We start from the raw sequence: 27,584 nt of genomic DNA, 5'->3' as shown, positions 1-27,584 counted from the left end.
CAGGATCAAAGAGTGTTTTTACATAATGCGGAGGATTAACCCCTTAGGTTCCACAGTGAGTATAACAAGCATGCTTTACTGCATATATAGACTGATTTTACTTTTGTGGGTTTAGTAACACTTTAACTCTTTGATAGTAAAAACTGGAAGCGGATTGGTTTTTATGCAGAGCTGCACCAGATTTTTCACTTTCTAGTTTTAGTAAATCAATCCCCAGGTGTCTTCCTTGTTACCAGCAACTGTGAGAAGGTGAGTATGTGCAGCTGGGAAGGGGGGAAATAAAAGAAAACTTGTTTATTTGCTTGGCACTCAAAAATAGACTAAACTTTTCTTTAATATATAAAATGAATGGCAGTTATCGAAGCGTAGACCCACCATCAGACATCAAAGACTTGGGTACATGGAGATAATCTCTTTCCTTCCTCTGTCCATAACACGTTTGAGAAAGAACATTTTAGGAATCTACAGAATGCTTTTGTTTAGTTCCTTATGCAAAAAAAGGATCTACTGCAAACAATTAGCTTGCCATAAATAATCAAAAAAGTGTGAGAAAAAGACATAGCACAGGGGCGGACTGACCATTTGGAAACTCGGGCACTGCCCGAGGGCCCAGGTTCAGTAAGGGGCCCCATGAGATGCCCCTGGTACCTTTTTCATAAGCTTTTTTGAGTTTGGGCAAGGACACAGGGGCCCCATGAACCCCTATTGCCGGGGGTCCCATGAGTTGTCAGTCCGCCCCTGATAGCACCCTATGCTGCTTCCCAATGTTCATTTATGGTTGGCAATGAATTAGCTTCAAATGTGTTTTTGCATCCAGAATTCTCTAAGCCAGGGGTCTCCAAACTTTCTAAATAAAGGACCAGTATATGGTCCTTCAGAGTTTGAGGGGGGACTGACTGTGGCCAGCAGGAGTGGAAAATGCCCCACTATCAACAGTATTAAACAGTGCCCCAAGCTTGGTGGTCAATGAGAATAAAAAAATAACATAGTACCTGCGGTCAGAAAGAGGAAGAATAGTGTCCCATCATTGGTATTAGTAGGAGGAATAATGCCACATCGATGTCAGTGGGAGAAATAATGCCCTATCATTCTGGTCAGTGGAAGGAATGGTGCCCCATGGTTGGTATCAGTGGAAGGAATGGTGCCCCGTGGTTGGTATCAGTGGAAGGAATGGTGCCCCATGGTTGATGTCAGTGGGAGGAATAGTGCCTCATTTCAGTGGGAGAAATAATGCCCCATGGTTGGTGTCATTGGGAGGAATAGTGTCTTATCATTGGTGTCAGTGGGAGCAATAGTGCCCCATGGTTGTGTCACTGGGAGGAATAGTGCCCTATTGTTGGAAACAGTGAGACAAATACTGCCTCCTTATTGATGCCAGTGAGAGGAATAGTGCCCCATCATTCTTGTCAGTGGAAGGAATAGTGTGCTGTGCTTGGTGTCAGTGGGAGGAATAGTGCCCTATTGTTGGTGTTAGTGGGAGGAATAGAGCCCTATCGTTCTTGTCAGTGGAAAGAATAGTGCCCCATGGTTGGTGTCATTGAGAGAAATAGTGCCTCATATCAGTGGGAGAAATAGTGCCCAATTGTTAGTGTCAGTGGGTGGATTAGTACCTCATCTTTGGTGTCTGTGGGTAGAATAGTACCCTATGGGTGGTGTCAGTGAAATGAATAGTGCCTCATGGTTGGTGTTAGTGGGAGGAATAGTGCCCTAAGGGCCAGATAAAGGCAAGCAAAGGGCTGCATCCAGCCCACGGGCTGCAGTTTGGAGACCACTGCTATATGCTATCTTATTCTGCTTTCCATCCCTTATCCATTTATTGACAAATTCCCAATGAGGAGAGATGAAGCAGAAGATGAGTATGGTGCATGTGACATGGACAACCCACCTCAAACTCTTTTTCCAAGACCACCAGCTGTTTGTCCTTGTCAATCTTCACTAGGAAACAAATGAGAAGTGTGAGTGTGAGGGGAGAACAGACTTTGTGACCCCTCCGTATGAAACCTCCTCATGGTGGCACATAAGGTCCCAGTGTCCCGTATCCCTTTGCATGGTCACTCACTGAAGATGGCAGCATTGTTGGTCTCCTTCCTGAAACGGAATTTCCTCAGACGTTCTTTCAGCTCAGGGTCCACATCACACACCACCAACGAGTCAGACTGGAGAGAGGAAAGTAGACATAACGGTTATTTTAGTTCTAGCTAGGAAAAAACAAACCAATCAGTGATTTCCAGTCTAGATATGGGTGTAACTGAATCATGGTCAGAAAGGTGGACTTAGCTTTGTGCCGCTCTATACATCTGGATGCGCTAATAAAAGGTTATTGTGAAGTTTTATCTGCTCTCTTTGATGTAAAAAAAATCTAATCAAAGGTGCCATTTACTTCATTTATTGTATTCAAAGCAAACTCCACCCTCCATCCATATCTCCATGCTTTATTTTGCTGAGAAATCACTTTGAAAAATGACCCTTTAGCATTCCTGACCAAAGCCATCTTTAGTAAGGGCAGATGATTCATGCAGTATTCACTTCCTGGAATCCATCTGCTCTTAGGCATGCAGGCAGGAGGATGTGCTTAGCTGAGAAAACCCCTCCTCTCCTGATGACTCTTTGGATGTATGACATCATTTGCCTAGGCATGGAAACCAGGAAGCAACTGAAGAAAAGTGGAAAAAAAAAAAATTAAGAAACAAGTAAATATACATTCTGATCTATTTACTAATGCTAGCAGCTTAAGGATTAAGAATAATCAGTGTTGATTGAAAGAGTGAAGTTCTGCTTTTCAATTGATATTAAAGACAAACTTAAAAATAAACAAACAAACATGTCATACTCACCTGCTCTGTGCAGTGGTTTTGCACAGAGCAGCCACGATCTTCATCTTCTCGGGTTCCACACCAGCGTTCCTGGCCTCTCCTTCCTTCCGAGTGTCTCCAGAGCTAGCATCTTGTTGTGGCGGCACCCAATTAGGCTCACTCCTGAGCTGCTGCTCTGCATATCCATTCACGCACAGAGCAGTGGTTCAGCCCTGCCCCCTCACTCTCCTCATTGGCTCACTGGCTGCGATTGACAGCAGCGGGAGCCATTGGCTCCCGCTGCTGTCTCAGCCACTGAGGTAGAGTCCCCGGAGAGCCTAGGCTCTTGTTCACAATGCTGGATTGCGATAGGGCTCAGGTACGTTTTACAGGAGGCTGGGGGGGGGGGCGGCTGCTGCACCCGGAGGTTTTTTTACCTTCATTCATCCTTGAGCCTTTACAACAACTTTAAAGAATATGTAAACCCAACATTTCATATTGCTGATATGTGCCTGCTGTACTATGTACTTGCATGAAAAAGTCTCCTGTTCTCTTTGTATTGCTTCCTTTGTGTGAAATCCCTGCTGTTCCTGCCAGTCCCCCTGCTTTCCTTTTTAAAAACTGACCACACTATGCATGAGAGCACAGCATGATCAGTGTTCTGGCTGTGCTGGAAACTGAAAAACATCAAAAAGAAGGTGCACCAGTCTAGTGTATTACCTGCTTACACATTTATTTTACCTAAAAGCAAATCGTATACTCGGGAACAGATAGTATTTACAAGGGTTTCAGTAAAATCAATGCCATGACCACCAAATCTGCAGCACTTGACCAACTTCATGGAAAGAAGCCATTTGGGTCCAATATGGAAACGTGTTTCGTGCGGCAGCCCTCTTTGCGCACAGGAGCCGTGCTTTCAGTCTGTTTGTAAGTATATAATTTGCTTGCGTGAACAATAAATAGTAAGAATGTCATGCGCTAGGCAGATATGACCGCTTTTTGTTGTTTTCTTAGTGCTGTGCATGATGGGATACCCGAAGTTCTATGAGGGCTGCAAAGCGTGGCAGTGCCCATTCAGTCATGAGTGGAAACCTATTAGTCTGAACATCACATTTAAGTGCAGGAGGTTGTTTCTATTTTTCATTTGTATATACTGAGAACCAGGGGCGGACTGACCATTTGGAAACTCGGGCACTGCCTGAGGGCCCGGGGTCAGTAGGGGGCCCCATGAGATGCCCCTGGTACCTTTTTCATAGGCTTTTTTGAGTTTGGGCACGGACGCAGGGGCCCCGTGATCCCCTATTGCCCGGGGGCCCCATGAGTTGTCAGTCCGCCCCTGCTGAGAACTTAACATGCTCTCCTCCAATGATCAAGCTTCTGCTGCCACCTCCCCCTCACAGCCATTCAATGGGAAGACCATTGATCAAGCTTCTGTTTCTCCTCCCCCAGCTCCTTATGCAGCTGAGAACTGAAAGAATGTGATCACTTAAAAAAAAAAAAAAAAAATATCTATACACAAATGTTTGCCTTTCCTTTCCATTTTAAACTGAATGGGTTGTTGTCAGGGGCGGACTGACCATTTGGAAACTCGGGCACTGCCCGAGGGCCCGGGGTCAGTAGGGGGCCTCATGAGATGCCCCTGGTACCTTTTTCATAGGCTTTTTTGAGTTTGGGCAAGGACACAGGGGCCTCATGATCCCCTATTGCCCGGCGGCCCCATGAGTTGTCAGTCCGCCCCTGGTTGTTGTATAAGGTGGGGGTTTACATATACGTACTTTAATTACAGCTGCTGTGGCTTAGGGCTGTAATAATCGAATGGATCCTCTAGATGGTGCTAGCATTGCACTGACATGATACCTGTCTTCACCTTCTACTCATTTTAGGGCATGTAAGATCCCTATTAGTTCTGATGTCATTCATAGGCTGACAACACTGCTGTTGTCTTGTAAGGTTTGGACATACAGAGCAAACAATGCTGTTTTACTGTGAATGTTCTTGCAGTATTGACTGCAAAATCTATCCCTGCATAGAGAACTGTCATCATCTTTTACAACCTGGCCGTGTTGACTTTTCATCAAGTATGAGTTTTTCATTTATCAGTGGAAGGTGATGACAATGATCATCTAGTTTTGTTCCCTTCTATGTGTAGTCATAAGAGGATTTTTTTTTTTTACAGACTTTGCGAATACCTCTGTCCTCTCTCTGTTAGCACAATACACTGGGATTTCATAACCACTGCAGGCACAGATTACCTAAGCCAGCTCTGCAGAAGTCAAGACCACAAATGTGTTACACACAGTTACAGCAATATCATTCAAGTTTGTTAGTTCTACCAGAAAGTTTTCAAAAGGAACTGTCCAATTCCCCTGTAGTCTTGTTTAATTGGGTCTTTTGGTTTTGCCCTATTTTTAATACTTGACTACAGTAGGGCCAGCATGCATCAGTAGCATTTAAATAGTGGCCCAGGGGCCCTAAAATGTAATTTATATGATAGGTAGTTTGAAACTTTTAAAACATTATTCTTCAGACAGATATTCCAAGTGATATTAACCACTTGTAGGGCAGCACAGTGGCTAAATGGTTAGCACTTCCGCCTGGCAGCACTAGGGTCATTGGTTCGAATCCCAGCCACGGCACCACCTGCCTGGAGTTTGCATGTTCTCTCTGTGCCTGCGTGGGTTTCCTCCGGGTACTCCAGTTTCCTCCCACACTCCAAAGACATGCTGGTAGGTTAATTGGATCATGTCTAAATTGTCCCTAGTACGTGTATGAATGTAAGTTAGGGACTTTAGATTGTACACCCCTTGAGGGTTAGGGACTGATGTGAATGTACAATATATATGTAAAGCGCTGCATAAATTGACGGCACTATGTAAGTACCTGAAATAAATAAATAACTTGCCCTCCAGAGGATTTACCCCCCCCCCCCCCCCCTTCCTGATCAGGGCATTTTTTTGCGATACTGTGCTGCGTTATTTTAACTGACAATTGTGCAGTCATGCAACACTGCACCCAAATTAAATTTATATCTTTTTTTTCCCACAAATAGAGCTTTCTTTCGGTGGTATTTGATCGACTCTGCTTTTTTAAAAAAATTTTGCTGTAAACAAAAAACAACCGGCAATTTTGAAAAAAAAAAAAAATCTATATTTTTGACTTTTTGCTATTAAACACGTTCAGTAAAAAAATTTTAAAAATCAAATTTCATCATAAATTTAGACCAAAATGTATTCTGTTACATGTCTTTGCTAACAAAAAAATCTCAATACATGTAAATTAATTGGTTTGCATGAAAGTTGAAAGTTACAGCGTTTACAAATGTCGGTATGTATACTGGAATTTTATATATATATATATATATATATATAGTACCAGGGCTTTCTTTCTGCCGGAACGCGGCGGTACTGCGTTCCGCCACCTTTTTCTTCTTGTCCCCGCTCACCGACTGCCTCTGCAGAGCTGACAAGCTATGCAGAGCAGCGAAAGTGACAGGTGCCGGACGCGGCTTGTTTATGTCATGCTTGCGCGTGCCCGGCACCTGTCACTGCCGCTGCTCACAGCCGGTGAGCGGGGACATGCACGCTTCACCCCCCCCCCCTCTACCGCCAGCGTGTAAACATCGGGGGCGCGGACGATGGGCGAGGACACTATGCACGCTTCACCGCCCCCCCCCGCCGGCGTGTAAACATCGGGGGCGGCGCGGCGACATCAACGGCAGTGACAGCGTGGACGCAGGGGCCGTACAGCTTGGAGTAGGTAAGCTGCGCTCGGCTCCCTGTCACTGACTGCAGTATCATGTATTGCTCTAAATTTTTACTCTCTCCCCAGCCTGTGCCCACCTAAACTATCCCAACCACCTGTGCCCACCTAAACTATCTGAGCCCACCTAAACTATCCTCACCCACCTGAGCCCACCTAAACTATTTCAGAACGCAATTGCTCAGCGCTCAGCGGCGCCGATCGAGAGCGCCCCTCCTGTGCATGAGGAACAGGAAAGATAAATTCAGTGATGGACGGTATTTTTTGGAGGAAAAGGTGGCAACCCTAGGGGAGCCTGTAGGAGCAGGCACATCTACCAGACAGGGTACACATGCATGCTAGACTGATTTTATATCTATGCTGGACGTTTACAAACGGCCTGCCATGATTTTATATCTATGCATGTGTTCCTGGTGTCAGTACGGTACTGATTTTATATCTATGCGTGTGTTTCTGGTGTCAGTACGGTACTGATTTTATATCTATGCATGTGTTTCTGGTGTCAGTACGGTACTGATTTTATATCTATGCGTGTGTTTCTGGTGTCAGTACGGTACTGATTTTATATCTATGCATGTGTTTCTGGTGTCAGTACATTAGTCATTTTATATCTATGCATGTGTTTCTGGTGTCAGTACGGTACTGATTTTATATCTATGCGTGTGTTTCTGGTGTCAGTACGGTATTCATTTTATATCTATGCATGTGTTTCTGGTGTCAGTACATTAGTCATTTTATATCTATGCATGTGTTTCTGGTGTCAGTACATTAGTCATTTTATATCTATGCATGTGTTTCATGCAGATCATGCAAGAGGCAGCCGGGGGTCCGATGACATCATTTCCCTTATATGGTATGTACGGGAAATGATGTCATCGGAAGCCCCTCCCAAATTTTACTTGCATTCCTGTTCTCTAAAGGGGTGGTCCTAGGGTTTGATGGGGGCGTGGCCAGGTTTGGGTGGGGGAGTTCCACCACCTTTCCTCTGAGAAAAAAAGCCCTGTATAGTACTACTAATGGCGGCGATCAGCGACTTATAGTGGGACTGCGGCGGGCATTCTGACACTGGGTGGAACTGACTAACTGCCATTGACATCCACAGTGACACTAATACAGCGATCAGTGCTAATAAAAAGCACTGACGCTGTGCTAATGACACTGGGCAGGAAGGGGTTAACCTTTGGGTGATCAAAGGGTTAACTGTGTGCGGTTTTAGCTTGGAGACATGCAGTTTTGTATTTCTTTGCTGTGCAGAGGAATACAAAACAGCATGTCCTTGTGGCAAGAGAGAGACCTGTGTTGTTTACCCACGATGATCGCTGGGTGGTGGCAGGGAATCTCTGGCCGGGACCCACTTATTGACATGCCTAGCCACTAATGACGGCATGGGAATGGTGGCATGCATGCGCTTCCTACCCGGAAATGCAAATCACGTATATATACGTGATTTTGCTCAGCCCTGCAGCAGTATTTCTGCTTTAGGGCAGCGGGCAAGCTGTTAAAAGGCAGATATTTTTAATAACAAACATGTCATACTTACCTGCTCTGTGCAGTGGTTTTGCACAGAACCGCCCAAATTCTCCTCTTCTAGGATCTCCCGCCCCTCCCTTCTGCTGAGTGCCCTCACAGCAAGCAGCTTGCTATGGGGGCACCGAAGCAGGCTCGCTCCTGTGTCCATTCACACACCAGTGTAGCTCGGCCCCGCCCTCTGCTCTCTCCTCATTGGCTCACTGGCTGTGATAAGTAGTTGGAGCCAATGGCTCCTGCTGCTGTCTCAGCCAATGAGGAGGAAGAGTCCCCAGAGAGCAGCTGCTCTTGTCCACATCGCTGGATCATGATGGGGCTCAGGTAAGCATTAGGGGGGCTGCTGCACACAAAAGCTTTTGTTATCTTCACGCATAGAAGCGCTGCACTTCTATTTTGTCAATTTCAGTTGGAAAGGTTTTGTGGTTCCTTTTAGTGCATTTGTCGCTCACTGGAGTGCGCTCACTAATTTATCTACATTCACGCATAGAATGTTTACCTTCTGCATACTATCTTACAACCACTTTAAGCTGAGTCCAGTGAGATTTGAAAATTACAATTAGATGTCTGAAAATAAAATCCTTATCCTTTTGTTAAAGCAGGACTCTCCAAACTTTCAAAACAAAGGGACAAACTACTGTCCTTCAGATTTTAGGGGGCTGGACTGAGGCCAGTGGGAGTAGAAAATGCCCTGGTGTCAGTGGGCAAAAGAAAATTAATTAGTGTCTGCGGTCAGTAGTTCAGTAGAAAGAGGAATAGTGTCCCATCATTAGTGTCAGTAGAATTGATAATACCCTATTGTTGGTACTAGTGGGAGGAATAGTGCCCCATCATTGGTGTCAGTGAGGGCAATAGTGCACCATTCTTGGTATCAGTGAGGGCAATAGTGCACAATTCTTGGTATCAGTGAGAGCAATAGTGTCCCATAGTTGGTGTCAGTGGAAGGAATAGTGCTCCATCATTGGTGTAAGCGAGAGTAATAGTGCACCAACCTTGGTATCAGTGGGAGGAATAGTGTCCCATAGTTGGTGTCAGTTGAAGGAATTGTGCCTCATCATTGGTGTCAGTGGGAGAAATAGTGCCTTAATGGAGAGGTTCACCTTTCATAACATGTTACACCCATATTCAGGGTATAACATGTTATGATCAGACCAGCCCCCGCTCCCCCACTTTGACAGCTAGAGGTGGATCTTGTCCCCCCTCACTAGCTTCAAATTTTAAAAAAACATGGCCGTATGGGGCTCTACCCACCCGGCCGCATCACTCATTCACTGTGTTCTGTGAATGAGAAACAACAAATGTCGACAGCCTTTGTCGGCTAGTCGGCTTGTAGTTTTCAGTGAACTACCACGGTGCTGTGGAACGCTGTGTTAGTTCGCCGAGTCTTCCTGTCAGTATATCTGTGTCCATCTTGTACTGGCAAGCAGATATACTGACAGGTCTGCAGTTGTTCTGCATGGCACCAGTGATCTGCTGATCGCTGGTGCAATGGTTAACAGGCTCCACAAACAAAAAATAATACATGCACATTTTTTTATCTGCAAAAAAATGTGCATTTATTATTTTATGTATAAAGGTGGATTTATCCTTTAAGGGTAGGATAAATGCAAGCATAGGGCCACATTCAACCTGTTGGCTGCTGTTTGGAGACCACTATTTGAAAGCCTTGTGAACTGAGCCTATTGTATATTACTGAGAATTACAGCAACAGTAGTAATCTTGGGTACAGGGTTCACCAGCATCTGGTGCTACAGACGATCATTACTGTACATCGATGGAAGACCCAAGTCAACCGATTGCAGATTATTAAGTGAGTCGCAACTCTATTAAAGGATGCCCCTGGTACCTTTTTCTTAGGCTTTTTTTAAGTTTGGGCAAGGACACAGGGGCCCCATGATCCCCTATTGCCCGGGGGCCCCATGAGTTGTCAGTCCGCCCCTGATCAGCTGCTTCTTCTTCCGAGTGCCCCCATAGCAAGCCTTGTGCTATGGGGGCACTCATGCGAGGGGCACTCTTTAGCTGGACTGTGTGCTTCCATAGACACACACAGCACAGCTCAGCCATATTCCCTGCTCCCTCCTTACAGGATTAGGCTGACCACAGCAAAAGCCTATGGCTCCTGTTGCTCTCAGTAAAGCCTGTGAATCCAGAAAGAGCGGAGCAGCGCTGCTCTTGGGGAAAGCTCTGGATCATGAGAGATGTCATGAGAGGTGTCAGTTAGGTGTTGGGGGAGGGGGGGGCATAAAAAGTAGTGTGACGTTCTTTACCTTAATGCAGGGAATGCAGTAAAGAAAAACATTTTACTTTTATAACCACTTTAAGAAAACTGTCACAAAACTTAGCAAACAATGCAAACATAAAGGTTTTCCACTTACACGCCACCCCATAGCAGATGTATTGCTACAGGGCAGCTTCACTGGGCAAAATCACGTAAACATGCATGCATGCCATCCTACCTACGCTGCTATTGGCTCCTGAGGATGTCAATCACCGGGTCCCGGCTGGCAATTTTCAGCAGGGACTCGGTGATCGTCAGTAAAGCTGAGAGGGTAGAGATGTGTATGTAAACAACACAGATCTCTCTTCTGTCAGTATGGACATGCTGCTTTGTATCTCTGCACAGCAGTGAAAGGGAAAGCAGCCTGTATCCCTAGTGAAACAGCACATAGTTTAAGCACAACACAACACACCAGTTAACCCTTTGAGTGCCCCAGATGTTAACCCTTCCTGCTCAGTGCCATTAGTAAGTGTCAGTGCTTTTTATTAGCACTGATCACTGCATTGGTGTCACTGGGATGTCAGTGGCAGTTAGTCAGTTCCCATCCAGTGTCAGATTGCCTGCCGCAGTCCCGTAGTCCTGCTATAAGTCGCTGATCAATCACCGGGTTCTGGCCAGCAATTTTAAGCAGGGACTCGGTGATCATCAGTAGAGATGAGCGAATTATTCAAAAATTCGGTTCGGCTGATTCGCAGAATTCGCCGAATAAATTCGCTTCGAGCCGAATATATTCGCTGCGAATTTAACTTATAAAAAGGGTGTTTCTAGGCTTCAGAGAGCCTTTATATTAGTGCAGAACACTGTACCTTTAATTTAAATGCCCTTGGAGTCTGCTGGGGAAGAGAAATAATACTGTCAGTCAGTATGACATGCAGATGAGTGCCGTCGATCTTAGAATCACCGCACACTTCACTCATTTGGGCAGTCACGGGGCCAAAACCAGAGTGTGGAGCCACAGTGTGGCGGTAGAGGCAGCAGCAATGGGAGGCCATACAGCACCCTATGACAAAATGGAACCCACCAGCAGTGTGAGGAGACCTGAAAGTGGCACATGGCAGAGTGTGGCGATGGAGACAGCAGCAATGGGAGGCCGTACAGGGACCCATGACACACTCTGGACCTGGCAGCAGCATGAGGAGGCGGTACAGGGGCCCATGACAGATTACGGGCCTGGCAGCAGCATGAGGAGTCGGTACGGGGGCCCATGGCAGATTACGGGCCTGGCAGCAGCATGAGGAGGCGGTACAGGGGCCCATGGCAGAGTGGCGGAGCGTAAGCAGCTAAAATTGAAGGCCATACAGAGGCCTATGTTAAAAAGTCCCCCCAGCAGCAGCGTGGGGAGACGACTATCAAGAGTCCAATGGCAGAGTGGCGGAGCAGAAGCAGCTTCAATTGAAGGCCATACACAGGCCTAGGTTTAAAAGTCCCTCACAGTTAATTCCAATAACGAACTCTACTCCTCCGTGCAATCTACTTACGAGACCCTGGGCAGGTCTGGGTCCAATTTGTGGTAGAGACTGGTTTTGTTCAGCCATGCTTGAGCGAGTAATAACAGGTCTGTGCTGCCCTTTGGTGTCTGGCTTAATGCGCACAACACTGAACGTCCCAGCGTTTGTCAACGATTTGCCGTTAAGTGATGCAAACCCGCTGAACCACGTTCATGAGGAGCCGGTACAGGGGGCCATGAATCAGTATGGACCTGGCAGCAGCGTGAGCAGACGACAGAGGCACATGGCGCAGGGTGGCGGTGTAGGCAGCATTATTCTGAAGCCATACACAGGCCTAGGTTAAAAAGTCCCCCCAGCAGCAGTGTGGGGAGACGACTATCAAGAGTCCAATGGCTGAGTGGCGATTCGGGAAGTCAGCGTTGTGATTGCAGATGCAATGCAGAGATTCTATGAGGTGATGCCGTGGGTGCGTAGAAGATCATATACCATCGTACTTCCATCCATAAGACGGAACAACCTGCGAACCGGGAGCTTTATTGCCCTGACCCGCTGAGCAGCTTCTGGGATACCCAAGAGGCCCATGGCAGAGTGGCGGAGCGTAAGCAGCTTCAATTAAAGGCCATACAGAGGCCTATGTTAAAAAGTCCCCCCAGCAGCAGCGTGGGGAGACGACTATCAAGAGTCCAATGGCAGAGTGGCGGAGCGGAAGCAGCTTCAATTGAAGGCCATACACAGGCCTAGGTTAAAAAGTCCCCCCAGCAGCAGTGTGGGGAGACGACTATCAAGAGTCCAATGGCTGAGTGGCGATCCGGGAAGTCAGCGTTGTGCATTGCAGATGCAATGCAGAAATTTTATGAGGTAATGCCGTGGGTGCGAAGAAGATCATATACCGTCGTACTTCCATCCATAAGACGGAACAACCTGCGAACCGGGAGCTTTATTGCCCTGACCCGCTGAGCAGCTTCTGGGATACCCAAGAGTTTGGCTTCTGTGGGGAATATGGTTGAAAACTGAAACTTAAAGGCATGTTGACGGAAGGGCACCAGTGTCAGTGCTCTGGAGGGAATATAGCTTCAAAGCTGACACTTAAAGGTATATCGACGGTCAGAGACCACAGGAAGTGGAGCTTGCGTCTTAAATCGACTGAATGTGGCAGACGTGAAACGTCTACGGGCCGTATATGAAACGGGTTGTTCCTCTTTCTGGAATAAGTGTTGGAAATGGCCACTCTTTTTGGTGTGGCGTTTTGTCTATTTAATTCCGATAACGGACTCTACTCCTCCGTGCAATCTAGTTACGAGACCCTGGGCAGGTCTGGGTCCAATTTGTGGTAGAGACTGGTTTTGTTCAGCCATTCTTGAGCGAGTAATAACAGGTCTGTGCTGCCCTTTGGTGTCTGGCTTAATGCGCACAACACTGAACGTCCCAGCATTTGTCAACGATTTGCCGTTAAGTGATGCAAACCCGCTGAACCACGTTCATGAGGAGCCGGTACAGGGGGCCATGAATCAGTATGGACCTGGCAGCAGTGTGAGGAGACCCGAAAGTGGCACATGGCGCAGGGTGGCGGTGGAGGCAGCAGTATTCGGAAGACATACACAGGACTAGTTTAAAAAGTGGAAGCCGTCAGCAGTGTGAGCAGATGACAGAGGCACATGGCGCAGGGTGGCGGTGGAGGCAGCAGTATTCGGAAGCCATACACAGGCCTAGGTTTAAAACTGGAACCCAGCAGCATGAGCAGACGACAAAGACGCACATGGCAGAGGATGGATCTGGCAGCAGTATGAGAAGGCGGTACAGGGGCCCGTGGCACAGTGTGGTGATGGGGGCTACAGCAACTGGATGCCAGAAAGTGGCCGATTGGGCTATATACTGCATGGAATTATAAAGTTGTAAAGACAGTGGCCTATAAGGCTATACACACTATAACAATCATGACTTGATTGACCATTGGCCTATAAGGCTATACACAGCATGAATATCATGACTTATTCTGAGAGTGGTTTGGAAGGCTATATACAAAAAGTAATTCATGAGCTGTCCGGACAGCGGACAATAAGTACATATATACAAATCAATTCATCAGCTGTCCAGCCAGCGGCCTCAAAGGCGACACATATAGAAAGCAATTCATGAGCTGTTCAGACAGCGGCCTCTAAGGCGACAGATATACAAAGCAATTCCCGAGGTGTTCAGGGAGCGGCCTGAACGGCTAGGTTATTACTAAATATATTTTTGTGGTCAAACATCGGCCTATAAATAGATGTCTACACAGTGACAAAAAATTATGTCGCCAGACAGCGGCCCCTAAGGCGACAGATATACAAAGCAATTCCCGCGAGCGCACAGGGCCCACAGTGTCTGAGGATGGACGTTGGCGCAGAAAGGCAGAGACCAACTGACTACATAGGTGGTTTTTATAGTACTTTATTTTGGCCTCCCTCTCAGCAGGTGTGAAAAAGGCCACCATTTTTGAACGGTAGCGAGGGTCCAACAAGGTGGACAGCCAAAAGTCATCCCTCTGTCTGATGGTTATTATTCGGCTGTCGCTACGCAAGCAACCGAGCATGCTATGGGCCATTTGTGCCAAGGAATGCGAGGGACTCCCTGCCTCCATCTCCACAGCATACTGCCACGGTGCGTCTGGGTCCTCTGTCTCCTCCTCCTCCTCTACCAGATGCTCCTGCTCCTCCACTCCTGTCCGCTGAGTGGAAAAACCACCCATTTCACTCAATAATTCCTGAGCACCAATGTCCTCCTCTACCTCCTCCTCTTCTTCCTGTCCTGCCCCCACAGGGGTCATGTGGCGTTGAGATCTGTGCGCCACGTCTACCGCACCCTGACCAGCCATTGTTAACAGCATTTGTTCCAGGACGTGCAACAGAGGAATGACGTCGTTCATCCCATAGTCCTGCCAACTCACGAATAGTGTGGCCTCCTCAAAGGGCCTGAGCAAGCGGCAGGTGTCACGCATGAGCTGCCAATGGCTGACATCTAAGTTACACAGGGGAGTACCTTTATCCGCTTGTAACATCAGGCCTTTCGCTGTTCGTAAAGGCGGTCTAACATATGTAGGGTTGAATTCCACCTTGTTGCAACGTCGCAGATCAGGCGATGCTGTGGAATTCCGTTCTGCCGCTGCAGCTCAAGGAGGGTGTGCTTTGCGGTGTAGGAATGGCTGAAATGCATGCAAAGTTTACGTGACATTTTAAGGATGTCTTGCAGTGGGATGGTGGATTTTAGGAACCGCTTGACAACCAGATTGAACACGTGAGCCATGCATGGCGCATGGCACAACCTTCCTTGACGCAGAGCAGACACCATGTTCTTTCCGTTGTCGGTCAACATGGTTCCGATTTTCAGTTTGCGCGGAGACAGCCATCTGTCGATTTCTCTGTTCATTACACTCAGAAGTTCCTCCCCTGTGTGACTACGTTCGCCAAGGCATACCAGGTGCAGCACAGCGTGACACCGTTGCGCCCTGCACATGTGATATGCCGGTCGGGTAATGGGACTTGGCACGGGGGTGGCGGCTGAGGACACGGCGGAAGAAGAGGTGGTAGAGGCGGACATCTTTGCTGGACCAAGGACGTGCAAACGTGGAGGCAAAAGCGGCGTGACCTGTCCAAGTTGCTGGTGCGGCTGTGCCGGCACCACGTTCACCCAGTGGGCCGTAAATGACATGTACTGTCCCTGACCGTAGTTACAGCTCCACACGTCGGCGCTGCCGTGCACTTTGGCAGAGACCGACATGCTCAAAGACTGGCCCACCATCTCTTCTACATGTGAATGCAGGGCTGGCACTGCCTTTTTGGCGAAGAAATGCCGGCTTGGCACTCTCCACCGCGGCTCGGCACAAGCCATCATTTCTCGGAAAGGTGCTGAGTCCACCACTTGGAAAGGGAGGGACTGCAGCACCAGCAACTTGGACAGGAGGACGTTCAGCTTTTGCACCGTCGGGTGCGTGCTCGCAAACTGTTGTCTCTTGGAAACGGATTCCAAGAAAGACTGCTGACGGAATCCGTGAAGAGGAGTAGCAGGAGAAGGAGCATCTGAACGAGCGGAAGATGCCAACGAGCGACAACTCCCCTCAGCAGAGGTGTTGGAGCCTTGACTGGCTGATAGAGGGCGATTGACGTCGGGTGACGGAGCAAGTAACGGAGCGGGTGATGGAGCGGGGGCTGGGGCAGGCAGAACCGCCGTATCTTTATCACGGTTTTCCCAGGCCACCGAATGGCGACGCTGCATATGCTGACGCAACGCTGTAGTTCCAACATTGGCCCCCTGGCCACGCTTGACTTTCTGGCCACATAGTCGACATATGGCTACGTTTACTTCCTCGGGCGGCTTGACGAAAAATTGCCACACCGCCGAGTAGGAAACTTTGCCCCCGCTACTCCTCACTGGCTGACTGCTACTTCCTCCGTGCACACCGGCACCACTACTGGCCGTGGTGGTAGGCTGCAGTGGAGCTGGTGCTCTACTCCGTGGCCGTTTGGCTCCACTGACACTGCTGCGACCCTGCGGCCTCCTGGGCAACCCACCGACTGTTTTGCTCGCTGGCAAGCTGGCACCCTCTTCTCCTGATGATGCGGAAGCAATAGCCTGATGACGACGAGGCTGCCAAGTGCGATCAGCCTCATCATCATCAATTAGGGTCTCCGCGTCACTACTAGCCCCCTCGGCTGCGTGTGGGTCAGGAGACAGACCTGTCTCTAGACCGGCTACCGAGCCACTCTCCTCGCCAGTACTTCTTCGCCTGGCTGCTGAAGAGGTGGATGTCTCCCCCCGTTCCTGACCGCCCTCTGTTAGCTCTTCCTCACTGTACAGTGGGGCTGAGCCCACAGCATGCGATACTTCGCTTGGTGAGGGAACACCAAAGGACAGGGGCAGGTCGAGGACACGTGATTTCAGTGGGCTTGCTCCCGGGCCATGCCAACTAACGGTTGTGTCTGACGTACCCACCGACCGTTGGCTGTAGGTGTCAGAGGTGACCTGGGAAGAGGAAGACGACCGAGTCAACCAATCGATGACGGCAGGGTTGTCGGTGGAGACACGACCGCTGGATGACACCGGGAGCACTGGCCTCTGGCTGCGACTAGTGCTGCCTCGACCCCTTCCTCTGCTGCCACGTCTGCTCGCTCCTGAAACATTGCCTCCTCTGCCACTCCTCTGCGTGTTGTCTGACATACTCTTTAATTCAATAAGCACCCCAAAAATAAAACCGGATTTAACTCTTTGAACATACAATAGTGGTTGTGAAGCAGAAAGTCAGTTTATTTAGCACAATCGGTCAATTGCAGCTTGCCGTTGGCTGGAAACTGTACGTTTAGGTCACTGGAATGCACTAATCACCCAAAAAATATTACCGCCACCCGGCGTGTAAATGGATCTAACTCTTTGAACGTACAATAGTGGTTGTGAAGCAGAAAGTCAGTTTATTTAGCACAATCGGTCAATTGCAGCTTGCCGTTGGCTGGAAACTGTACGTTTATGTCACTGGAATGCACTAATCACCCAAAAAATATTACCGCCACCCGGCGTGTAAATGGATCTAACTCTTTGAACGTACAATAGTGGTTGTGAAGCAGAAAGTCAGTTTATTTAGCACAATCGGCAAACTGCAGCACCAACTGTGCACGACAGCCACCAAAAAAAAAAAGGGTGTATGTCACTTTAAATTTTCGATTCTTTGATAGCTGTGGCCCTAAGTAACGATTCTGTGTCCCTGAGTAACGATTCTGTGTCCCTGAGTAACGATTCTGTGTCCCTGAGCAACGATTCTGTGTCCCTGAGTAACGATTCTGTGGCCCTAAAGTCTCTGTGGCCCTAACTCTGTCCCTTAATACACACAGGTCTGTCTCTCTTGAATGACCGGAGGCTAATGGAGAATTCTAAGATGGCCGCGATTTATAGTGCTGGCTGGCTGCTGATTGGCTAATGCGATCACATGTCATGAATGCATTATGGGTCAGCGCGCCTTGTCTGCGCGCCTTCCCAGAGATCCCCGCCCCATCTTTTCTGTCCATTTTCTCCGTGGCCACACATGTCGCCGCCATTTTTGGGAAAATTCGATTCGTGCATCCGAAGTTTGCTAATCTTCGGATTCGTCGCGAATAGAATTTTTCCAAATCTTCGGAACGAATTCCACTTCGTCATGTTCGATTCGCTCATCTCTAATCATCAGTATAGCTGAGAGGGGAGAGATCTGTATGTAAACAACGCAGATCTCTATTCTGTCAGCATGGACATTACTGGTACAAAAATAAATATTCCAGTATATATACCGCCATTTGTAGACACTATAACTTTCACATAAAGCAGTTAATATACACTTATTGGGATTTTTGTTAACAAAGACATGTAGCAGAATACATCTTGGCCTAAATTTATGATGGCAATTTTTTATTGGATATGTTTTATAGCAAAAAGTCAAAAATATTTTTCAAAATTGTCATTCTTTGTTTATAACTCAAAAAATAAAAACTGCAGAGATGATCAAATCCCACCGAAAGAAAACTATTTGTGGGGAGAAAAAATTACATGAATTTTATTCATGTACAGCATTGCAGCAGCGCAATTGTCAGTTAAAGTATTGCAGCGCCATATCACAAAAAAAGGCCTGGTCAGGAAGGGGACCAGAATAAAAGAGATACAGTATCTCACAGAAGTGAGTACATCCCTCACATTTTTGTAAATATTTTATTATATCTTTTCATGTGACAACACTGAAGAAATGACACTTTGCTACAATGTAAAGTAGTGAGTGTACAGCTGGAGGGCAAGTGGTTAAGTGAAAATTACATTTTAAAATGATCAGAAGATCCAGAAACACAGGGGTCACTTTACCAAGAGATAAATATCGCATTCATTTTTGAGTTGAAAGAACTCATGCGGTATTTATTTCAAAAGTAGTCAATTCACTATAAAACTGCGTTGTTTACCGAACGTATTAAATATTTATGCATTGCAATATTTATAGTTTAAATTTAGCGTTATTTTTGGCGTGGGGTTTTTTTTTGCAATTTTTTTTTCTACATAAATACTAATACTGCACCAGAGGAAGAAATATATGCACACAAAAATATTATGAAACTGTGAAAACATTCTAGTGTGCTTTCATTCAATTAATTTTCATTCCTGAGCTCCGGGAAGAACATTTCCACACTGACACATTATATACTTTTAATTTACTGGCCAGAGCAGCGCTCCTCTCATTGTTAGTATGTATATTGCTAAAATACCGGCTGCCTATTGCCAGATAATAAATAACAACTGTGTGTGTTCTTTAGCCCTGGTTCACACCAATGCGGCTTTGAAATCGTGCTACTTCAGTGTGAAAGCCACCGATCAGTGAAATTTTGACATACTATTTCATTGAGGCTTGCGATTCCATTTAACAGAAGTCAATGCAAGTCGCAATGAAATCACAGGAAAGTAGTGCAGGAACCTTTTTCAAAGTCGCCGTAACTTGAATTGCAACGATTTGAACGGTTCTGTCGCAAATAGGGTGCGAATTGTCATGCGATTTTGAACTGTCAAATTGCATGACAAATCACATTGTTGTGAACCAGGGCTTAGTGAACTAATTTTAATGACTTATCTCTTATTCTGGTCCCCTTCCTGACCAGGCTATTTTTTGAGATACGGCGCTGCGATACTTTGACAATTGCGCAGTCATGCAATGCTGTACATAAATGAAATGTACCTCACATTTGATATTTTACTTTGATGAATTGACTCTTTTATTATCTCATGTGATATTTGTGAAAAATAGGGCACATGACCTTTATATCGTATGCAAAATCCTTTGGTGAATCGACCCCATAAGCAGGTAAAGTTACTTGCAACATTTCAAGTTTTCCTGCAAAAGTTAAGCTTGGCCCTGTTGCCCACCAATGTAACAGTCAGCAACACCGACCAATAATAAGACAGAAGGGGGTATGACCATGCTCAATTTATATAGCAAAGTTAAGATCTTTAAATTACTAAAAGCTACCTATATCTATTGTTCTAGTTATCATTTTGACTTGCAGCTTGGTTTGTCTGAGTTTATCATAGGAGTATTTTGTTTAAAGTAGACCTATAGGCAAAACTTTTTTTTTTTTTTATTTTGGATAGAGCAAAGGATAGTTATAACCCATGTGAAACTTTTTTTCGCCCCATCTAAGTCTCATTGCGAAGATTTACTTTCACTTCACAAATTTGTTTGGAGACCCCAAGGTCACCAGCGATAGTGTCCCAATTGTGAGATTTCTCCTCTGCTCTGGGGACAACCCAAAATTTGGGTCTTTGTTTTATTTTCACTTTCAATGATAATGGTAAACAGGACATATAGAGAGGGTTAATCTACTTAATGGGGGCACAGAGAGCAATCAAAAACCTAACGTGTTATAATCCTTCTCCACTCCAAAAAAAAAAAAGTTTTGCCTTTAATTATAATTTAACTGACTTTTACTGTGTAGTCACCCTGCCTTAAATAGGAGTTACTGTCTTAATTACGACTTGCTAGGTGACCAATAGCCCAAGCTAATTTATATTGTTGCACTCATTTGATTGCCTCTAATCTCATTGTTGCTGTTGCTTCTGCCTGCTGCCAGTAGGTCTCGCTGATACCTCTATCAATAGAGTGAGTATTCACAGTAGCACTAGGTTATGGATATTTAGGTTCCTTCTGGCCAACCACTAGGAGGTTTATTTTCAGTGGTGCATGCTGGGGAGGACATACACATTTGGGGGAGGCAAATCTAGTGAGCTCTTTTCCCCCCCCAGGTATGGCCTGGGAAGCGTGTATATGCTCTGTGTTTCAGCTAAGCTTGTGGCCGAGGAGGTCTGATACTTGGTGCAGACTGGAAGCATGTTAATGGACACTTTCCTATTCACCCTGGCGCTTTCCTATTCAAAAGGCCTCAGAGAGGATGGACGTCTAGATGGTGGAAGTAGATACCTGAACCAAAGGTGAATGGAGTTGCTGGAGATCCTGGGTACAAGGAAGTCAAAGAGAGACTAAAGATTCATCTGGAGGATCTAGGGTTGCCACCTCATGCCTTTAAAACCAAACAGCAGCAGCTCATTGATCCTCCTATGGTTGCCACCTCATCCCTGTAAAACCAAACAGCAGCAGCAGCAGCCTCATTGACCCTCCTATGGTTGCCACCTCATCCCTTTAAAACCAAACACATATTAGTTACACAGCTTCTGAGGCTAATTTAATGCAGATAAGGCACTAAGTGAGTTTATTCACCACCTTAATCAGCCACAGAACTTGTGTGAATAATATCTGTTTGGTTTTAAAGGCATGAGGAGGCAACCATAGGAGGATCAATGAGGCTGTTGCTGCTGCTAGAGAAAGTAAAGCATGCTTTTTTTTCAGCTTAACCAGTTCCTGACCGCGCTACAGCCAAAAGACTGCTACAGTCGGCTAGTTCTGGGAGGGCGTCCATAGATGTCCTCCCAGAAGCAAAAGTGGTGATTAAATACCACCAAAAGAAATCTCTATTTGTTTCAAAAAAATTATAAAAATTTAGTTTGGGTACAGTGTTGCATGACTGCACAATTGTCATTCAAAGTACGAGAGCGCTGAAAGCTGGTCTGGGCAGGAAGGGGTTAAAGGCACTTTTTGCCTGTACTGAACTGAAGGGATGGAGTCTGCAACACATTACTCCTCTCTCCCTGTAAATTCCTCTTTGTGGAATAAAATCCTTAAAAATGCATTAAATAGAGGACTGAACACTCAGCACTTAGGAGGGAACGCAAACCCTGTATTATGGCTACTAAATGACCTAGATATTACTTGACTGAGAAAGCTCACATTTGAACAGAAAATACATTTGAGTAACTCTTTGTAAAGCCCAGAAAGAATATGGGGTTGATTTACTAAAACTGGAGAGTACAAAATCTGGTGCAGCTCTGCATAGGAACCAATCAGCTTCCAAGTTTTACTGTCAACGCTGAAGTTAGAAGCTAATTTGGCTACCATGCACAGCTGAACGAGATTTTGCATTCTTCAGTTTTACACCCCGGTCACATCGGGTGCGACTTCGCATGCGATTTGCAAATTGTATGCCAAGTCGCATCCTATTATCCGCAATTACAGCGGTCAAATCGGTGCATCTCCGACTTGGTCAGAGCCGCACTGATTTCTAAAGTAGTACATGTACTACTTTTGTTGCGATTGGCATCATGGGAAAGACTGCTGACCTGACAGTTGTGCAGAAAACCATCATTGACACCCTCCATAAGGAGGGAAAGCCTCAAAAGGTAATTGCAAAAAGAAGTTGGATGTTCCCAAAGTGCTGTATCAAAGCACATTAATAGAAAGTTATGTGGAAGGGAAAAGTGTGGAAGAAAAAGGTGCACAAGCAGCAGGGATGACCGCAACCTGGAGAGGATTGTCAGGAAAAGGACATTCAAAAGTGTTGGGGACTTTCACAAGGAGTGGACTGAGGCTGGAGTCAGTGCATCAAGAGCCACCACACACAGACGGATCCTGGACATGGGCTTCAAATGTCGTATTCCTCTTGTCAAGCCGCTCCTGAACAACAAAGAACGTCAGAAGCATCTTACCTGGGCTAAAGAAAAACAGACCTGGTCTGTTGCTCAGTGATCCAAAGTCCTCTTTTCTGATGAGAGCAACTTTTGCATCTCATTTGGAAACCAAGGACCCAGAGTATGGAGGAAGAATGGAGAGGCACACACTGCAAGATGCTTGAAGTCCAGTGTGAAGTTTCCACAGTCTGTGTTGATTTGGGGAGCCATGTCATCTGCTGGTGTTGGTCCACTGTGCTTCATTAAGTCCAGGGTCAACGCAGCCGTCTACCAGGAGATTTTGGAGCACTTCATGCTTTCTTCCACAGACGAGCTTTATGGGGATGCGGACTTCATTTTCCAGCAGGACTTGGCACCTGCCCACACTGCCAAAAGCACCAAAACCTGGTTCAAATTACCGTGGGATTACTGTGCTTGATTGGCCAGCAAATTCGCCTGACATGAACCCCATAGAGAATCTATGGGGCATTGCCAAGAGAAAGATGAGAGACAAGAGACCAAACAATGCAGAAGAGCTGAAGGCCGCTATTGAAGCATCCTGGTTTTCCATAACACCTCAGCAGTGCCACAGGCTGATAGCTTCCATGCCACGCCGCATTGAGGCAGTAATTGCTGCAAAAGGGGCCCAAACCAAGTACTGAGTACATATGCATGCTTATACTTTTCAGAGGTCCGATATTGTTCTATGTACAATCTTTGTTTTATTGATTGCATGTAATATTCTAATTTTCTGAGATTGTCGATTTGGGGTTTTCATGAGTTTTAAGCCAGAATCATCACAATTATGACAAATCACAGCTTGAACTATCTTGCTTTGCATGTAATGAGTCTATCTCATATATTAGCTTCACCCTTTAAGTTACATTACTGAAATAAATGAACTTTTGCACGATATTCAAATTTTTCGAGTTTCACCTGTATGTTAAAAATGCATTAAAATGACTGGTCCACAATGGTTACACATCTCCATTTTCAGCCAAGGACTGAAAAGCCCTGTCTTTGGGGGTCCCTCATGTGTTTTGGCGGGTCAGAGGGTGCTACAAGTTGTACTTTAAATTTAAGGCTACATTCACATGGGGGACATCGTTTTCTGAATTAAGTCTATGTCCATACCTAAGCGTTTTCCGCAGCGTTTTGCAGAAACGCACTACAGTCCATTTAACATGACTTCCTATGGGACATGTTCACATCTCTGCATTCTCACCTTGTGCGTTTTTTGGGAAGGGTCAGGGACTTTTTTAAACGTAAAAAGTTGCATTTTTGTTTCTATAGACTTCAATGGAGATGCTGCAGAAAAGCATGTAGTGCATTTTTGACGCATTTTGCATTTTAATCTGCCTAGCAACAAGAAAAAAATATGCAAAATGCATCACAAAAAGCACTGCAGAAATGGATCAAATGCAAACTGCATAGGTGTGAACCTAGCTTCAGAGGCAGCCAAACTCCACCTGTGATGCAACACTCTGGCAAACTGGCAACTTAGCTGTGGTGAGAATGCTGGATGCACACTGTCCGCATGCGTAGTCAGTTGGAGGCTCTATTTGCATGTAACTGCCTAAGCCCTGGTTCACATATATGCGGCCGTGCAGGCCACGTTTTGCATGGGCACGAGAGCCCATTCATTTGAGTAGACTCCCGTGCCCTGGGGCAAACGCAGGGAAGAAGTCCCTGCACTTCTTTGGAAACTGCAGCCCGCATGGGAACCTCGGTTCCCAGTGCGGTTGCGATTTCGAGTGCGGGCGGCGTGCCATTAGAACTAATGGCACCCACCCGTGGGTCCGCATTCCTCTGTGCGGGTGGTGCGGCTGCACGGATTTTCGTGCGGATCCACAGCGGCACCACCCACAGAGATGTGAACCTAGACTAAATGAACACTTTCATGTGACACAGCACCGATGCTATCCATTGATTTGTGCAAAGTACAAAACTGGCACATGGGCTGCTGGTAGTACATAGTGGGGTAGATTTACTAAAACTGGAGCACTCAGAATCTGGTGCAGCTGTGCATGAGGGTAGCCAATCAGCTTCTAACTTCAACTTGTTCAAATTAGGCTTGGCAATTATTATTATTATACAGGATTTATATAGCGCCAACAGTTTGCTCAGCACTTTACAATAGAACGGGAGACAATACAGCAACAATACAGTTCAATACAAGAGGGAAAGGAGGTCCCTGCTCCTTGGAGCTTACAATCTAGGAATGAAAGCTGTACAGCCATATGACTCCTCATGCACACCGAACGTTTTTACAGCTGCTGTTTTTGGCTTTTGACATTTTTGTTCTACAGCCAGTAAACCCCCCCAGCATGTTATCCTATGTTTCCATGCACACATAGACTGTAATCGTTTTCTTGGCTGGGATGTTTTTTGGCTGGAAAAAAAAGAGTTTTTTAGCTATAAAGACGCTCTAACGCTGAACAACGTGGTAAAACGCCACAAACCAGCATTTTGGGCTTTTTTTTTTACAAAAAAAAATTATTATTTTTTAGTAAAAAAAAAACCGCTACAAAATGCAAACACGGAAAAACGCCGCTAAACACTAATGCAAAAACACTAATAAAAGCTGAAAAACTCACGTTTTTAACGTGATTTTACACAGCTAATGTTACCAGCGTTATCAAAACGTCCCGTGTGCATGGAGCCTGAAGGTAGAAATGCAATATGTGCAGTAATCTATAGTAACCAATCACTGATCCAACTGCAGAAACCTGAAATCTGTGTTTTCTAATTATTGCACTTTGCTCATTGTCAGTTTTAATTCAACTGAATAACTCTGCAAAGCTACCATTTTTTGCAATAAGTAACTCAGCAAGACCAGATAAAAGCATCTTACCATCCTGCAGGGCGTTTCCTCTATGACAAGGTTCCTGTCTGCCTATTTTGTACCTCTTGCCTGGATGACAGCAGGATGTAAGGGGCAGGAGGAGGAGGAAAGGGGTGCACAGCAAAGTACTGTCTCTGCAGCTGCTCGGAACATGCGTCCTCTGACCACATCCTGTTATCACAGCCATAGTTAGCTGCGATTTAGCTGACTAGGAACAAACATAGTTAGAAAACGGCAGAGAGGAGATTTTGGAGGAGATTTACTAAAATTGGTGTACTCTGAATCTGGTGCAGCTGTGTATAGTAACCAATCAGCTTCTAACTTCAGATTGTTCAATTAAGCTTTGCCAATGAAACCTGGAAGCTGATTGGTTTCTATGCTGAGATGGACCAGAATTTGCACTCTCCAGCTGTAGTAAATAATCTCCTTTGTGTTTGGTGATGCAGAAATCCAGCTTTTCCTCTCATTTCTCTGGCTAGGTTCGCATCTGTGCGGGTGGTGCCGCTGTGGATCCGCACGCAAATCCGCACGCAAATCCATGCAGCCGCACCACCCACACAGAAGAATGCGGACCCACAGGCGGGTGCCATTAGTTCTATGTGAACCAGGGGGAAGAGTTAAAGGGGAACTAAACTTACAAAAAAAAAAAACAATTGCAGACAGGCAATATCTTTATTTCAGAAGAGACGGCGCAGGGTACCTGGATGAATGAATGATAATGAACTTCTATGCATGTCCAGGAGGTACATCATCCTACGCTGGCCAATCAGGACGGCTGAAGATCCGTCATCCAGAGGCAGCCAGGAAGAAGGTGTCAGCACTGCCAAGGAACCTCTTGGATGTTGGATCATTGCGGAGAGAAATGATTAAGTGTTTTCTGGTAGTACCATGTAATCTCATGATCTAGTCAAACTACGATCAAATTCATGAACAAAGTATCTCAGTGCTGCTGATCGATGCAACACAATGGCTAATCAAATCCGATTTGACTCTGATTAACATCAATGGGAATTGGAGTTATGGCTATTTTATTTTATGCTGTTTTCTTTGTTTTGATCAAGTCACATGTAAATCAGATAACGGAATGAAAGCAAGTACGGCTGCCATAAGTGTAGTAAAAACAAATGAGATTGCCTTTTCCGCACTCTCCCAATCCCTTCCTTCTCTATTTAATCCTTTTAAAATCATGTCATATCCTTTTTTTGCCATAAACACCCACCGAGAATTCCCAGGAGAACCTTGTATATACATAAACATCAAGGTCTAGGCATTCCCAGTTTCTTAAAGTACTATCAAGCTGCCCAAATCACTCTACTTGTTGCTCTGTAAACAGTCAATGAGGCTCCTTTGTGGGTAGAATTGGAAGCTACCTCCTGTGGTCCTATAAAGTTAAAATCGTTAACCTGGATCCTTCTTCACCTGGACTCCACTGGAGTGGTGATATGCATCAAAGAGGGTTGGTTTTTGGGTGGAGACATCACTGTATGCAGTCAATTCACTGACTGTTAAAAAATACAGTAAAAGGAGCTAAGTGGAGTGCAGCTGACATTTTCATATTTTCAATGGAAAGTAGAGACGAACTATAATGGCCAGCACCCAAGTTGTCCATGTACAAGAGAGGCCAGTCTTGAGTGGAGCTATAAATCTGTGTGTGTTTCCGAACTAACTAGTATTCTCACAAACAGACATAATACATTTTTAAAGATCTGGAACCCATGGATGGACATATCATCTAACTCTTCCTATACGTAGCCTAACCACCCAGGTTGTCCATGTACAAGAGAGGCCAGTCTTGAGTGGAGCTATGGATCTGTGTGTGTTACTGAACTAACTAGTATTCTCACAAACAGTCATAATACATATTTCAAGATCTGGAACCCATGGATGGACATATCGTCTAACTTTTTCTATACATAGCCTAACCACCCAGGTTGTCCATGTACAAGAGAGGCTGATCTTGAGTGGAGATATGGATCTGTGTGTGTTTCTGAACTAACTAGTATTCTCACAAACAGTCATAATACATTTTTCAAGATCTGGGACCCATGGATGGACATATCATCTAACTATTTCTATACATAGCCTAACCACCCAGGTTGTCCATGTACAAGAGAGGCTGATCTTGAGTGGAGATATGGATCTGTGTGTGTTTCTGAACTAACTAGTATTCTCACAAACAGTCATAATACATTTTTCAAGATCCAGGACCCATGGATGGACATATCATTACCTAACTCTTTCTCTGCATAGCCTAACCACTGTATGAATTGGTTGTGTGATGGCTGGGATTTTTCTACATTGTACTTCCCCTCCCATCCCCCTCCCTCAACCCCTTTCTTCTCACCCACTGCTTTTCCTCCTTGCCCCTTTCTTTTCTATCTCAATTTTTTTCTCTCAGCCTTATGCTTGGA

The 27,584-nt window shown here is 45.8% G+C and overlaps 1 protein-coding gene across 1 annotated transcript in view; it reads right to left on the bottom strand.

The window, feature by feature from the left end:
- Positions 1-25,263, bottom strand: part of GMFG (glia maturation factor gamma) — a 45,457-nt gene extending 20,194 nt beyond the window's left edge. The window contains exons 1-3 of the mRNA XM_089679804.1: positions 25,183-25,263; positions 2,060-2,156; positions 1,886-1,935 (exon numbers count right to left, since the gene is read on the bottom strand). Coding sequence (XP_089535930.1) covers positions 1,886-1,935; positions 2,060-2,156; positions 25,183-25,185 — 150 coding nt within the window. The 5' untranslated portion in view covers positions 25,186-25,263. The remainder of the gene's footprint in view (positions 1-1,885; positions 1,936-2,059; positions 2,157-25,182) is intronic.
- Between the last annotated feature and the right edge of the window lie 2,321 nt (positions 25,264-27,584).

The sequence above is a fragment of the Staurois parvus genome, unplaced genomic scaffold (assembly GCF_062004578.1).
Source record: "Staurois parvus isolate SC_StPar_1 unplaced genomic scaffold, SC_StPar_1.0 ptg000232l, whole genome shotgun sequence".
NCBI classification, from domain to species: domain Eukaryota; kingdom Metazoa; phylum Chordata; class Amphibia; order Anura; family Ranidae; genus Staurois; species Staurois parvus.
This window is presented reverse-complemented; position numbering and strand designations above follow the sequence as displayed.